The 12,272-nt window shown below is 36.5% G+C and overlaps 1 protein-coding gene across 2 annotated transcripts in view; it reads left to right on the plus strand.

The window, feature by feature from the left end:
- Nucleotides 1-12,272, plus strand: part of LOC123524441 (E3 ubiquitin-protein ligase TRIM23-like) — a 199,447-nt gene that overhangs the window by 137,688 nt on the left and 49,487 nt on the right. For both annotated transcript variants that reach the window (XM_045302646.2, XM_053539898.1), the window contains 3 exons: nucleotides 21-236; nucleotides 3,218-3,352; nucleotides 7,951-8,080. In XM_045302646.2, coding sequence (XP_045158581.1) covers nucleotides 21-236; nucleotides 3,218-3,352; nucleotides 7,951-8,080 — 481 coding nt within the window. The remainder of the gene's footprint in view (nucleotides 1-20; nucleotides 237-3,217; nucleotides 3,353-7,950; nucleotides 8,081-12,272) is intronic.

The following is a 12,272-nucleotide window of genomic DNA, read 5'->3' on the forward strand; positions in this document are numbered from 1 at the left end:
AAAAAGAAATTTTATTTTAGCAACCTGGAACAATAGAAGAGGCAAGAATAAAAATACGAAACTATTTTCATACACTGCGTGAGACATTAAACAGACAAGAGATTACTGCTCTAACTACAGTAGACACTCACATCCGAGAGAAATTGTGCATGTTACAGCAACAACAGGAAGATATGGCCATGCTGTTGTCACAGATATCAGCTGTTTGTCATCAGTGTGAAACCACTCTTAAGAGTGTGAGTAATAAATGCATTGCTGTCTGTTTTCACCTACACGTTGCACTTGCTTATAGTACACACCCCAGAGTTAAGACTGACAATTTAGAGGATTTTGCATTGATTCTCCTATAAGATGCAATCAAAATTTCTTATCAATACAGAAAAATGGTTGTCAGTCAATAATTGACTTAAGAATGAAAAATTGTAACCAAAGTTGTTCTAATAGGTAGCTTTTAGAGATACCAAAATTCAGTTGCATTTCAGATTGATCTCTCGGACAGAAATAATTTTGGTTAGTAACAAGTTAGGAATGAGGGATTTCAAATTAAACTTGGTACACTTGTACTTCAAACAGCCTTGTTTTTACTCCGCAACTTCTGTAAGAAATGAGGTATTTTTACTAAAATATGTGAGCTGTTTCAGCTATATTAATTAAGTAAAGAATGAGGCATTTGGATCAAACTGACATCCTTTGAAAATATAAATGATTTTTGTAAGCAGAGAATGCTACAGATTTATCTTGCTTGTCTTGAGTGCATGCAGTAAAGGGGTAGGTCACCATCAGTGTGAAGCTACTTGTCTAGAGTGCATGTAATAAAGGGGCTAGGTCACCATCAGTGTGAAGCTACTTGTCTAGAGTGCATGTAATAAAGGGGTTAGGTCACCATCAGTGTGAAGCTACTTGTCTAGAGTGCATGTAATAAAGGGGTTAGGGTGCCATCAGTGTGAAGCTACTTGTCTAGAGTGCATGTAATAAAGGGGTTAGGTCACCATCTGTGTAAAACTGCTTGTCTAGAGTGCATGTAATAAAGGAGTTAGGTCACCATCAGTGCGAAACTGCTTGCCTAGAGTGCATGTAATAAAGGGGTTAGGTCACCATCTGTGTGAAGCTACTTGTCTAGAGTGCATGTAATAAAGGGGTTAGGTCACCATCAATGTGAAGCTACTTGTCTTAAGTGCATGTAATAAAGGGGTTAGGTCACCATCAGTGTAAAACTGCTTGTCTATAGTGCATGTAATAAAGGAGTTAGGTCACCATCAGTGCAAAACTGCTTGCCTAGAGTGCATGTAATAAAGGGGTTAGGTCACCATCAGTGTGAAGCTACTTGTCTAGAGCGCATGTAATAAAGGGGTTAGGTCACCATCAGTGTAAAACTGCTTGTCTAGAGTGCATGTAATAAAGGAGTTAGGTCACCATCAGTGCAAACTGCTTGCCTAGAGTGCATGTAATAAAGGGGTTAGGTCACCATCAGTGTGAAGCTACTTGTCTAGAGTGCATGTAATAAGGGGGTTAGGTCACCATCAGTGTGAAGCTACTTGTCTAGAGTGCATGTAATAAAGGGGTTAGGTCACCATCAGTGTAAAACTGCTTGTCTAGAGTGCATGTAATAAAGGAGTTAGGTCACCATCAGTGCAAAACTGCTTGCCTAGAGTGCATGTAATAAAGGAGTTAGGTCACCATCAGTGTGAAGCTACTTGTCTAGAGTGCATGTAATAAAGGGGTTAGGTCACCATCAGTGTAAAACTGCTTGTCTAGAGTGCATGTAATAAAGGAGTTAGGTCACCATCAGTGCAAACTGCTTGCCTAGAGTGCATGTAATAAAGGGGTTAGGTCACCATCAGTGTGAAGCTACTTGTCTAGAGTGCATGTATTAAAGGGGTTAGGTCACCATCAGTGTAAAACTGCTTGCCTAGAGTGCATGTATTAAAGGGGTTAGGTCACCATCAGTGTAAAACTGCTTGCCTGGAGTGCATGTAATAAAGGGGTTAGGTCACCATCAGTGTAAAACTACTTGTCTAGAGTGCATGTAATAAATGTGTTGGGTCAACATCAGTGTAAAACTGCTTGCCTAGAGTGCATTTAATTAAGGGGTTAGGTCACTATCAGTGTAAAATTGCTTGTCTTAGTACATGTAATAAAGGGGTTAGGTCAGGATCAGTGTGAAGCTACTTGTCTAGAATGCATGTAATAAAGGGGTTAGGTCACAATCAGTGTGAAGCTACTTGTCTAGTGTGCATGTAATAAGGGGTTAGGTCTCCATCAGTGTAAAACTGCTTGCTTGGATTGCATGTAATAAAGAAGTTAGGTCACCATCAGTATGAAACTATTTGTCTAGAGTGCATGTAATAAAGGGTTTAGGTCACCATCAGTGTAAAACTGCTTGCCTGGTGTGCATATAATAAAGGGGTTAGGTCAGTAGATGAACCCTGTTGTTGTTGTTTTTTGGTCACAGTGACCTTGAAATTAACTATATACTGAAAATGGTAAATGATAAAACTAGAGAATACTTTGGCACAGGATAGTCAAAATTTGATAGGATGATTGCCTGTGGTCAGTAGATGAATCCTATTGTAATTTGGAATCATTTTGTTAAAGATCAATGTCACAGAGGCTGAAATCAGTGTTTATTCAATAAGATCAAAGTCACAGAGGCTAAAATCAGTGCCCAATCAATAAGATCAAGGTCACAGAGGCTGAAATCAGTGTCCATTCAATAAGATCAAGGTCACAGAGGCTGAAATCAGTGTCCATTCAATAAGATCAAGGTCACAGAGGCTGAAATCAGTGTCCATTCAATAAGATCAAGATCACAGAGGCTGAAATCAGTGTCCATTCAATAAGATCAAGGTCACAGAGGCTGAAATCAGTGTCCATTCAATAAGATCAAGGTCACAGAGGCTGAAAACAGTGTCCATTCAATAAGATCAAGGTCACAGAGGCTGAAAACAGTGTCCACTCAATAGTAAGGGGATTGCTTGGGCATACAGTAGTCAAACTTCTTAGTTAAATTTTGTTTGGTCAATGAAGGGTGACTAAGAGTTATCAGTAGGTAAAAGGTGTTCAGTATCACAAAATACAAACTACAAAAAGGACTAAAACCTACTTTGATTAATCATATGTAATGGTTACAATTGTATGTTGAAAACTGCTGACAGACTTAGCCCTTGTGCAGCACACATATGATTATTATTATATATTATTTTTTCTGTGATTGCAGGATGATACAAAAGTACTACTGGCAAAGCCTGAAGTGGGTGTACTTCTAGAGACAGTACAGAAACAACAACAACAGTTTTCTGATCTACAGGAGCATATTACGCTTGATCCCCAGATACCCATTACATTCACTAAGGTTAGGAAAAAAAACAGATCAATATTGTATAGTAAGCTCACTAGAGCTGAAGGTTTCGGATTAGCTGTAAGTATAGGTGGGTACTCTTGAAACTGCTTCACTGCTTGTCCAATGTGGTTCTGGGACAACTTGTGTATGAAAAGAATTGGAACAACATATTTTTATTTTGGTGTAGATGTGAAACTAATTTATTGAGTCCTGTTTTGATGCCATATAACTAGTACTCTGTGAGATAAGATGCTTTACAAGAAGAATGGGCTGGTGGGCCTCTATAAAGCTTGACCATGCCTGGTCCCTGGCACCAAATTTGTAGCTAATACAGGGACCATTGTTTCAACAGTTAAAGTTATTGCCCTTTTCAATTTACAGAATTTATTATATTGTATACATGTAATAAATAAATAAGAATTAAAAGGTCTCTGACAGTTTCAATGTATAATTCCCTGACTTATAGAAATATGATAGTATACAGTGAATTTGCACACATTATCAGTTAATAAGTTCTGTCCTTTTGAAATTTTATAGAAATGCTGTATATGACTTGTTGGAGTATTCTTGTTCCAACATTTACTGGAAATGTTCAGTAAGGTGAACTTGTACATATATTCAGGGAATACATACAGAGTGTCTAGTTTAGGAGTTAATGCCACAATTGTGCAATGAGATTGAGAGGTTTGTCTTGAGAACTGTTCTTACATGTTTGAAGGGGTCTGTTGCATATTTTTCAGAAATGTATCAAAATGGGATGTAGAACATTTGCCCCCACCCAAATGAAAAATTTGCCTCCTAGTTGAAATGGTAGATAGGACATTTTCTCACCCACCACCACCCCAACCCCTAGATAGGACATTTTCTCACCCACCACCACCCCAACCCCTATTGCCTATTATTAGTCCCTTACTGGTGGAACTGATATAGAAATGACCTCTGTTCATCCATCTGTCTGTCTGTCTGTCAGTCTGTCCGTCCGTCCAAAAATCTGGATCCTGCGATAACTCAAAAAAGTATTCAAGCTAGGTTCATAAAACTTGTTATGTGAATACAAGGTAATATGTAGATTATGCAAGTACATGACTTATGGTTGTAAGTCAAAGGTCAAGGTCACTTTTGAAGGTCAAGTAAAAAAAAATTTCTGCTTCAAAAGTTTAATATGTATTGATGAATTGTCTTAGTGCTACAACTGTTCCCGATGATGAGACAATGTGTCAGTGCATGATCTATTCTTGTCGGTGAAAGGTCAAGGTCACTGTTCAAGGTCACGTAAAATTTGTTTCTGCTCCATTACTTTTAATTGTATTGAAGGATTTTTTAATTTAAAAATGTTCCCCATAATTAGACTATGTGTTGGCCACATGTGCCATGGTTGACCCATGGTCAAAGGTCAAGGTCACAATTTATTTCACCGGTAGGGGACTTCTGTATTGCCACTGCAGTTGTCAGTTGTTGGAGTGAACATTTGCTCCCAATATTCATGCAATACTTTGTCTTATGTTCCAGTAGATATATTTGTTTTTATATGCACGTTTGAAAAACGGGACGTATAATGGGAACGCCCCTGACGGGCGGGCGGTTGGGCGGGCGGGCGGCATCCACAGACTTTGTCTGGAGCATATCTTCTTCATGTATGGAGGGATTTTGATTTAACTTGGCACAATTGTTCACCATCATGAGACGGAATGTCATGCGCAAGAACCAGGTCCGTAGGTCTAAGGTCAAGGTCACACTTTGAGGTCAAAGGATACAAGAATGAAAACTGTCCGGAGCATTTCCTCTTTATGCATGGAGAGATTTTGATGGAACTTGGCACATTTGTTTACCATCATGAGACGGAGTGTCATGCGCAAGAACCAGGTCCCTAGATCTAAGGTCAAGGTCACACGAGGAGGTCAAAGTATACAAGAATGAAAACTATGTCCGAACCATATCTTCTTCATGCATGGAGGGATTTTGATGTTACTTGGCACAATTGTAAACCATCATGAGATGGAGTGTCATGTGCAGGTCCCTTCTTTAGAATTACTTCCCTTTGTTGTTACTATAGATAGCTCATATTGCAACTTTTTCATTACTAGTTGTAGGGAAAAATCAAGACCACTTTTCTGTAGTACAACATGCATATAACATCCAATGTTGAGGTGTATTTTGACCTTTCTCTACTGGGTAAGGATTTTTGTGTGGACTTACAAAATTTTTTTTGATTTTTTTTTTTTTTTTTTTTTTTTCCCTTAGTTGTAAATAACCTATATTGTAACCTATATTGTAACCTATATTGTAACTTCTTTTAATTGACCGTAGGAAAAAACCAAGACCACTTTTCTGTGGTACAACATAGTTGTTACTTTCAAATTTTAGGTGTATTTTAAGGTATCTCTACTTGGTAAGGAGTTTTTTTGTGGACTTAGAAAAACAAAAGAATTACAATAATTACTAAACAATCACAAAATTGAAGATTCCATTTGCAAATACAGGTGCTATTTGCTAATTTGCTGCGACGGGTGTATATTGTGACATTCTTGCACTCTTGTTTATGTTATTTTGTTATTTTGTCTTTTGTTATCAAAACTTCTCTAAAAGTCAATTTTAAGTCCAAAACTAATGTTTTACTGGTAAATTTTTTTACAAATATGCTAATTACATTCAGGTGTAATACCCCAGTCACACATACGGCGCGGATAGCTACGTCTAGCTATGGACAGAAACGTAGTAATCCTTATCAATCCGTACCTGAGCCGTACCTCAGAGTAGTCATTCGTATTAATCCGTACCAAAACGTGGTCAAAACGTATTCAAAACTTATTCCAAACTTGCAAGTTTCGCCAACTTTTGAACATGCACAAAAGTTTGAGCGAACCATAGCCATTTGAGCGTGACTTTAGTCCAACTTGGCTGAAACTTATTCATCCATAGTTAAACGTACTTAAACGTAGTTATCCGTGCTGTTACGTACCTCGCCTTAGCGGAACGTAGTTATCCGAGGCTGCTCGTACTTAAGCATAGTTCAACGTAGTTTACCGCAGACCCGTCCGTGCGCTGGGCAAGTTGCAAGGCGAAGTAAAACGTAATTCAACATAGTACCTCGTACCTATCTGTACTTATTCGCGTCCTGTATTATTTTGTTTGTTTCTGTTTCTCACCATTTTTCCCGTACTAAGACGTACTGCTCCTTAGTTATACACCCACAGACTTATCCTATCCGCACCGTACCTCAACGCACGGACATATCCGTATGTGTGACTGTAGCTTAAAGTTAAATAATAGACTATTAATAAGTAACAAAAGTGGTCATAAAGACATTATAATGGTTTGATTTTGACAACTAAACTTGTAAATTAGACAAATATCTACTTAACAGTTGTTACAAAGAAAGATATTGTTACCTGCAATAAGATAATGATCTTTTCTGAAGTTCCAACAACCTATTTGGAACAGAAATATGATGGGGGCCAAATGTCCATGTTGGAAATAAGCACTGGAGGTGGGGGTTAATGTCCTACCTTCCATTTTATTGGGAGAGGAGGGGCAGATGTCAAACAGTCAGCTTAACTTATTCATTTGGGAACAAACTTCGTGTGTGTGTGTGTTGAAGGTGGGGGGGGGGGGGGGGGGGGGGGGGGGCGGAATGTGAAGTAAACTTATAACTGTGGTATGCTATTGAGGCCATCAAGGCTCGCTTAATTCCTAACATTGAAATCTTTCTTTTTAATATCGCTATTTTTTGTAATCTAATAAAAAAATGCAGCACTTCTTATGCTCACTAGCACAGGCTTAAGCAGAACTATTTCATGAAATAGTGATAAAACAAGAGCTGTCCGTAAGACAGTGCGCTCGACTTTTCTCAGTGCTTGACACTGAATTAGAGCTTTGCCAGTAAAATCGTTATAAAACTTTAACCAAAAAATTCTAAGTTAAAAAGGGCCATAACTCTGTCAAAATTCAAAGAGTTATGGGGATTGTTTCTCCTGGTGTAGACTTTGATAGTAAATAACTATTTTAAGTTTAAAGTCAATAGCTTTGAAAGTAACAGAGATATTTGACTTAATCAAATACCTTAACCAAAAATTCTAAGTTAAAAAGGGGCATAACTCTATCAAAATTCAAATCAGAGTTATGGGGATTATTTCTCCTGATGTAGACTTTGATAATAAATAACTATTTGAAGTTTCAAGTCAAAATCTTTGATAATAACAGAGATATTTGACTTTATCAAAAACTTTAACCAAAAATTCTAAGTAAAAAAGGGGCATAACTCCATCAAAATCCAAATAAGATTTATGGGGATTGTTTCTCATGATGTAGACTTTGATAGTAAATAACTATTTCAAGTTTCAAGTCAATAGCTTTGATAGTTAAAGAGATATTTGACTTTATCAAAAACTTTAACCAATGGCGGCGCCGACGCTGATGCTGGGGCGAGTGCAATAGCTCTACTTTTTCTCCGAAAAGTCGAGCTAAAAACAAAAAAAGAATATAATAACACTAATTCCAAGTATATTTCATCAGAATGGACTTGAATTATTGTAATGACTAAATATTCTTATTCAAATAGCATTCTTTGAGAAGATACGCTGTCACATTCTTTTATTATGTTTTATATACAGGATAATCGTGTTCATATTGGACCAAAGATAGAGATGCGAGTGGTGATATTAGGTCTGGATGGTGCTGGGAAAACTAGTCTTCTTTTCAAAATGAAAAATAATGAGTTTATTACAACAATTCCCACAATAGGTGAGTAAAAATGTTCTATTGGTGTAAGTGACACACCAGTGATGAATGTGGTTTACAGCTAGATTACTGGTAGTGTTTCTTCAATACATTTCATAATCAATTTATACATACTTACAGCGGAATGTATCTCACAATAATTCCATCATATCAATTAATTCAAGCAATTTGAGTGGTTTAACCAAGAAATTCACATATAACTGCTGTACTGTAAGAATGACCATATGGACGAGTTTGTGTCATGCATATCTCAAAATGTATTTGACACAGAGTAATCAAACCTTACAAGATGTGAAGTTGTAACCTGGGATTGGGATTTTTGCACAGTCAGAGTTATGGCCCTTGACCTAGACAAAAATTTGCATAAAAGGACCTTAAAATTTGTGTCTCATGAATCTTAAAATGTATTTGACCTGTGGTCAAATATTATTCAGCAAGTGAAATTTTGCATCTGGGGTTTTGTTAGCTCACCTCAGCACAAAGTGCTCAAGGGTGAGCCATTAAATTGATCAGTGATTTTCCATTGTGCGTTGTCTGTCAACATTTTTCTTTAAACAACATCTCCTCCTAAACCACCAGGCCAATTCTGATGAAACTTCACAGGAATGTTCCTTGGATGGTCTTCTTTAAAAGTTATTCAAATAATTGAAGTACGTGCAGAACTCTTGTTGCCATGGCAACTGAAAGAAAAAAAATTTCCTGCCCAAAACCATGGGGCCTAGGGCTTTGATATCAGGTATCTAGCATCATCTAGTGGTCCTCTTCCAAGATGGTTCAAATTATCCCCCTAGGGTCAAATATGAATCGAATCCTTGGGGTCACATGGAAATCTTCTTGTACAAAATAACATAGCCTTGGGCTTTGATATTTGGTATATAGCATTATATAGTAGTCCTTTACTAAGAGTTTTCAAATTATCCCCCTGGGTTAAATATGGCCCCGCCCTGGGGCTCACATGGTTTATATAGACTTCTATAGGGAAAACCTTGAAAATCTTCTGGTACAATGCCACATGGCCTACGGCCTTGATATTTGGTATGTAGCATCATATAGTAGTCCTTCACCAAGATTTTTCAAATTATCTCTCTGGGGTTAAAAATGGCCATGACCCAGGAGTTGAATAGACTTGTATAGGGAAAAACCAAAATTCTTGTCTTAAACCATAAGGCCCAGAGCTTAGATATTTAGTATGTGGCATGCTCTAGTGGTTCTCTACCAAGATTCTTCAAATCATGACCCTTGGGGTCAATATGTACCATGCCCGATGGGAGGGGGTCCCTTATTTTACATTGACTTATATAGGAAAAATCTTTTTGTCTAAGACCATAAGGCCCAGACCTTAGATATCTTAGATATTTGGCATTTAGTATTGTCCAGTGGTCAACTACCAAGTTTGTTCAAATCATGACCATGGGGACAAAATTGTGGTGGTCCCTTGTTTTACATGAACTTATTTGTTTTTGAAGGAATGGCAAAGAAATTTGGACCACAAGTGTAATATTTGATACAGATACAAATAAATTATCCACTCCTTTACTGTACATTAATCTGATACCGCTAATAAGGACAGTGCTGTAAACAGTTTTCGAATATTTTCACACATGTCTACCCCTGTTGATTGTTGTTTATTACAGGATATAACAAAGCTAGGTGTTGATTAATGTGTCTTTCCGATTAAAATGATAAGTGGGTAACACGTTTATCATAATTTAAACGGTGATTTGATTAGACATAATTATAACATTACTGTCAGGTTTCAGTGATCTACACTTGGTTTATAATGTGTTAGTAAATCATTTTTCCTGATGACTGATTGTATCCTGACATGTGAAAAAACCTTCAAATGTTGATTAAGGGGACGCATACTTCGAAATTAGAAAAAAGTGGCTGGGGTATTATAAAATTTACCTGCAAAAAAGTACAAGGTTTTGGTAAATGAAATGAATACTGTTTCAACTGTTATAAGTACACAAAGTATTGCTTACTAAAATAAAAATGAGAAAAACTGAAAGAAGAAAGTTATTGTTGAATTACATAAGACTTCTTGTGTACATTCAAAGTCAACAATTAAGACTTTTTGGTGCGAAAATAATAGTGCTTCACTTTGTCCAAACATTTATCAATGTCCTACAGATTCTAATTTAAAGAAAAAATGTGAAATAAGTTCACTGTCTTGCTTTTCATTTCGCATATGTGAGCTAAAACTCATTATTTAGTTTGTTTACAAAGTAGTGCATAAGAAAAGATACGGTGGTCAGGGAATGCCACATTCCAAAACTAAAAGAGTATGTTCCCCTTAATACATTAAACATTTATCGTTACAGAAGTCTAGTGGCTTACAATAAAGGCCTAGAAATGTTGCCATTATTAATTTTTAACTTGGTATTCATGAACTACAATGCACTTAAATATCAAAACACATTCAACAAACTTTTGAAAATGTATTGTCTTAAAAATCCCTAAAGTAAGGTATGAAATTTGGTTGAGAGGTCCAGTCAATGTGTATATGTGGAAAAGCAACATTCTAATCTTGTTTACAAAAGTTACTAATACACAGCAGGAATGTCAATGATCAAAACTGGACGAATATACAGTTATCCTCACTTTAATGTCATTTATAATTTGTCCTTGAATTCTCCACCATACTTTTCATAACTCTGTTTGCACGAGTTGCACGAGAATGCTGTCATTCACGTAAAAAAACGGGGTCAAATAAGTTGTAAATGCAATATCATCTAAACGTAATTAATGGATTATGCAGTTCAAGATAAACTTTATCTCATAACGTAACGAACATGTATAATGTTGTAACAACAACTTTACTTACACTGATTTAAGTAGCAGTCGGTTTATAAGTGACTTTTTTGATTCATTTTGTGTTTTGTTATTGTCAAAAAGTATAACGGAAGTGCCTCACAACTGAAGCGGAAACCAGTTTGATGCGCAAAGTAGTCCACTGTAAGTAATATTTTTTGACAAATGTCCACAGAAATTAATAATTTTCTAATATTAAAGACGAATATCTGAATAGGATTCATTATTTGATAAGAAATTATAATCATCGACATGTTTTTTTAAAAATCGTACACGTGCTGACACCTAAGTTGTCTCCCGTTGTTTATTAGAGTTACCTTTCCTCAGGCGCAGTAATACATTTGCAGTGAATCGCCGAGAAGTCGTGGGAAAATTAAAAACCATGTAAACAAAGTAAAATTAACCACCTTTTCAAGATGAATTTCAAGTGATCGACATTATGCATTTAACCCGCCTGACCTGTGTAGCATCTTAGATATCTTTTCTAAGGTATTCATTGTGTAGAATGTCATGTTATGCCCTTGCAATGCTAATCCCACTCTGATTTTTTTGTTTACTTTTTTTATCAATGAGAAATATGGCGTCCATCCCGAGATTAACAGACGTGGCGTTAAATTTTTACATGTTTAAGCAAACCTGGTGTGTTAGAAAGAAAATCTCATCCCTTCAACATTATTTGGAACACTGTTATTGTAAAAAACCTGTATTTTCCTTATACAAAAGCTTAATATTTTGTGTTGAATGTACTTTCACAAAGACCTCTGTTTTCCTATTACATTCATAGTACCACATCCTTATCCACAAAATACTGAATATTACAGGTGTCCATCAGTATTATATCAGTTTAGGAATATGTTTTTTATTTTCCCACCATCGATTTCTTGAATATGCACCCCTTCCGCATTGCTGTATGAACTGTGAATGTAGCAATATGCGTCCCCTTAATTTGAAATAGTTTGGTAGTTCCGCCTGCTTTGCACGTGAAAATTGCTTGTAAGGCTTTCTGACTATATAAACATCTGTGTTGTACACAACTGAAATTGAAATCCAGACAACAGATTTTAATCAATAAAAATCAATGTCAATCAAATGTTGATAAGAGACTGTATTGGCTTTACCTTTTTCTGTAAGTTTTTGAAATCTTCACACACTAAGACCTGTGGAGTTTCCACTTTTCTATTTTATTATCACAGCAGGGCTAAAAAGTCTCCCCATACATTCAATCAGGGCTGTTATATTTCGATCTTCTCAGATCGTTCAGCACGACTTTTATGTCGTGTTATTGGTACTGCTTAGTTTCTCAGCTTGAACATTTCGGCCTTGGTGGTTCCAATACTCCCGCTTTCATAGCTTTGGGTATTGCATAATCACCCCTTTGATA

Source organism: Mercenaria mercenaria, chromosome 3, assembly GCF_021730395.1.
Source record: "Mercenaria mercenaria strain notata chromosome 3, MADL_Memer_1, whole genome shotgun sequence".
In the NCBI taxonomy this organism is placed as follows: domain Eukaryota; kingdom Metazoa; phylum Mollusca; class Bivalvia; order Venerida; family Veneridae; genus Mercenaria; species Mercenaria mercenaria.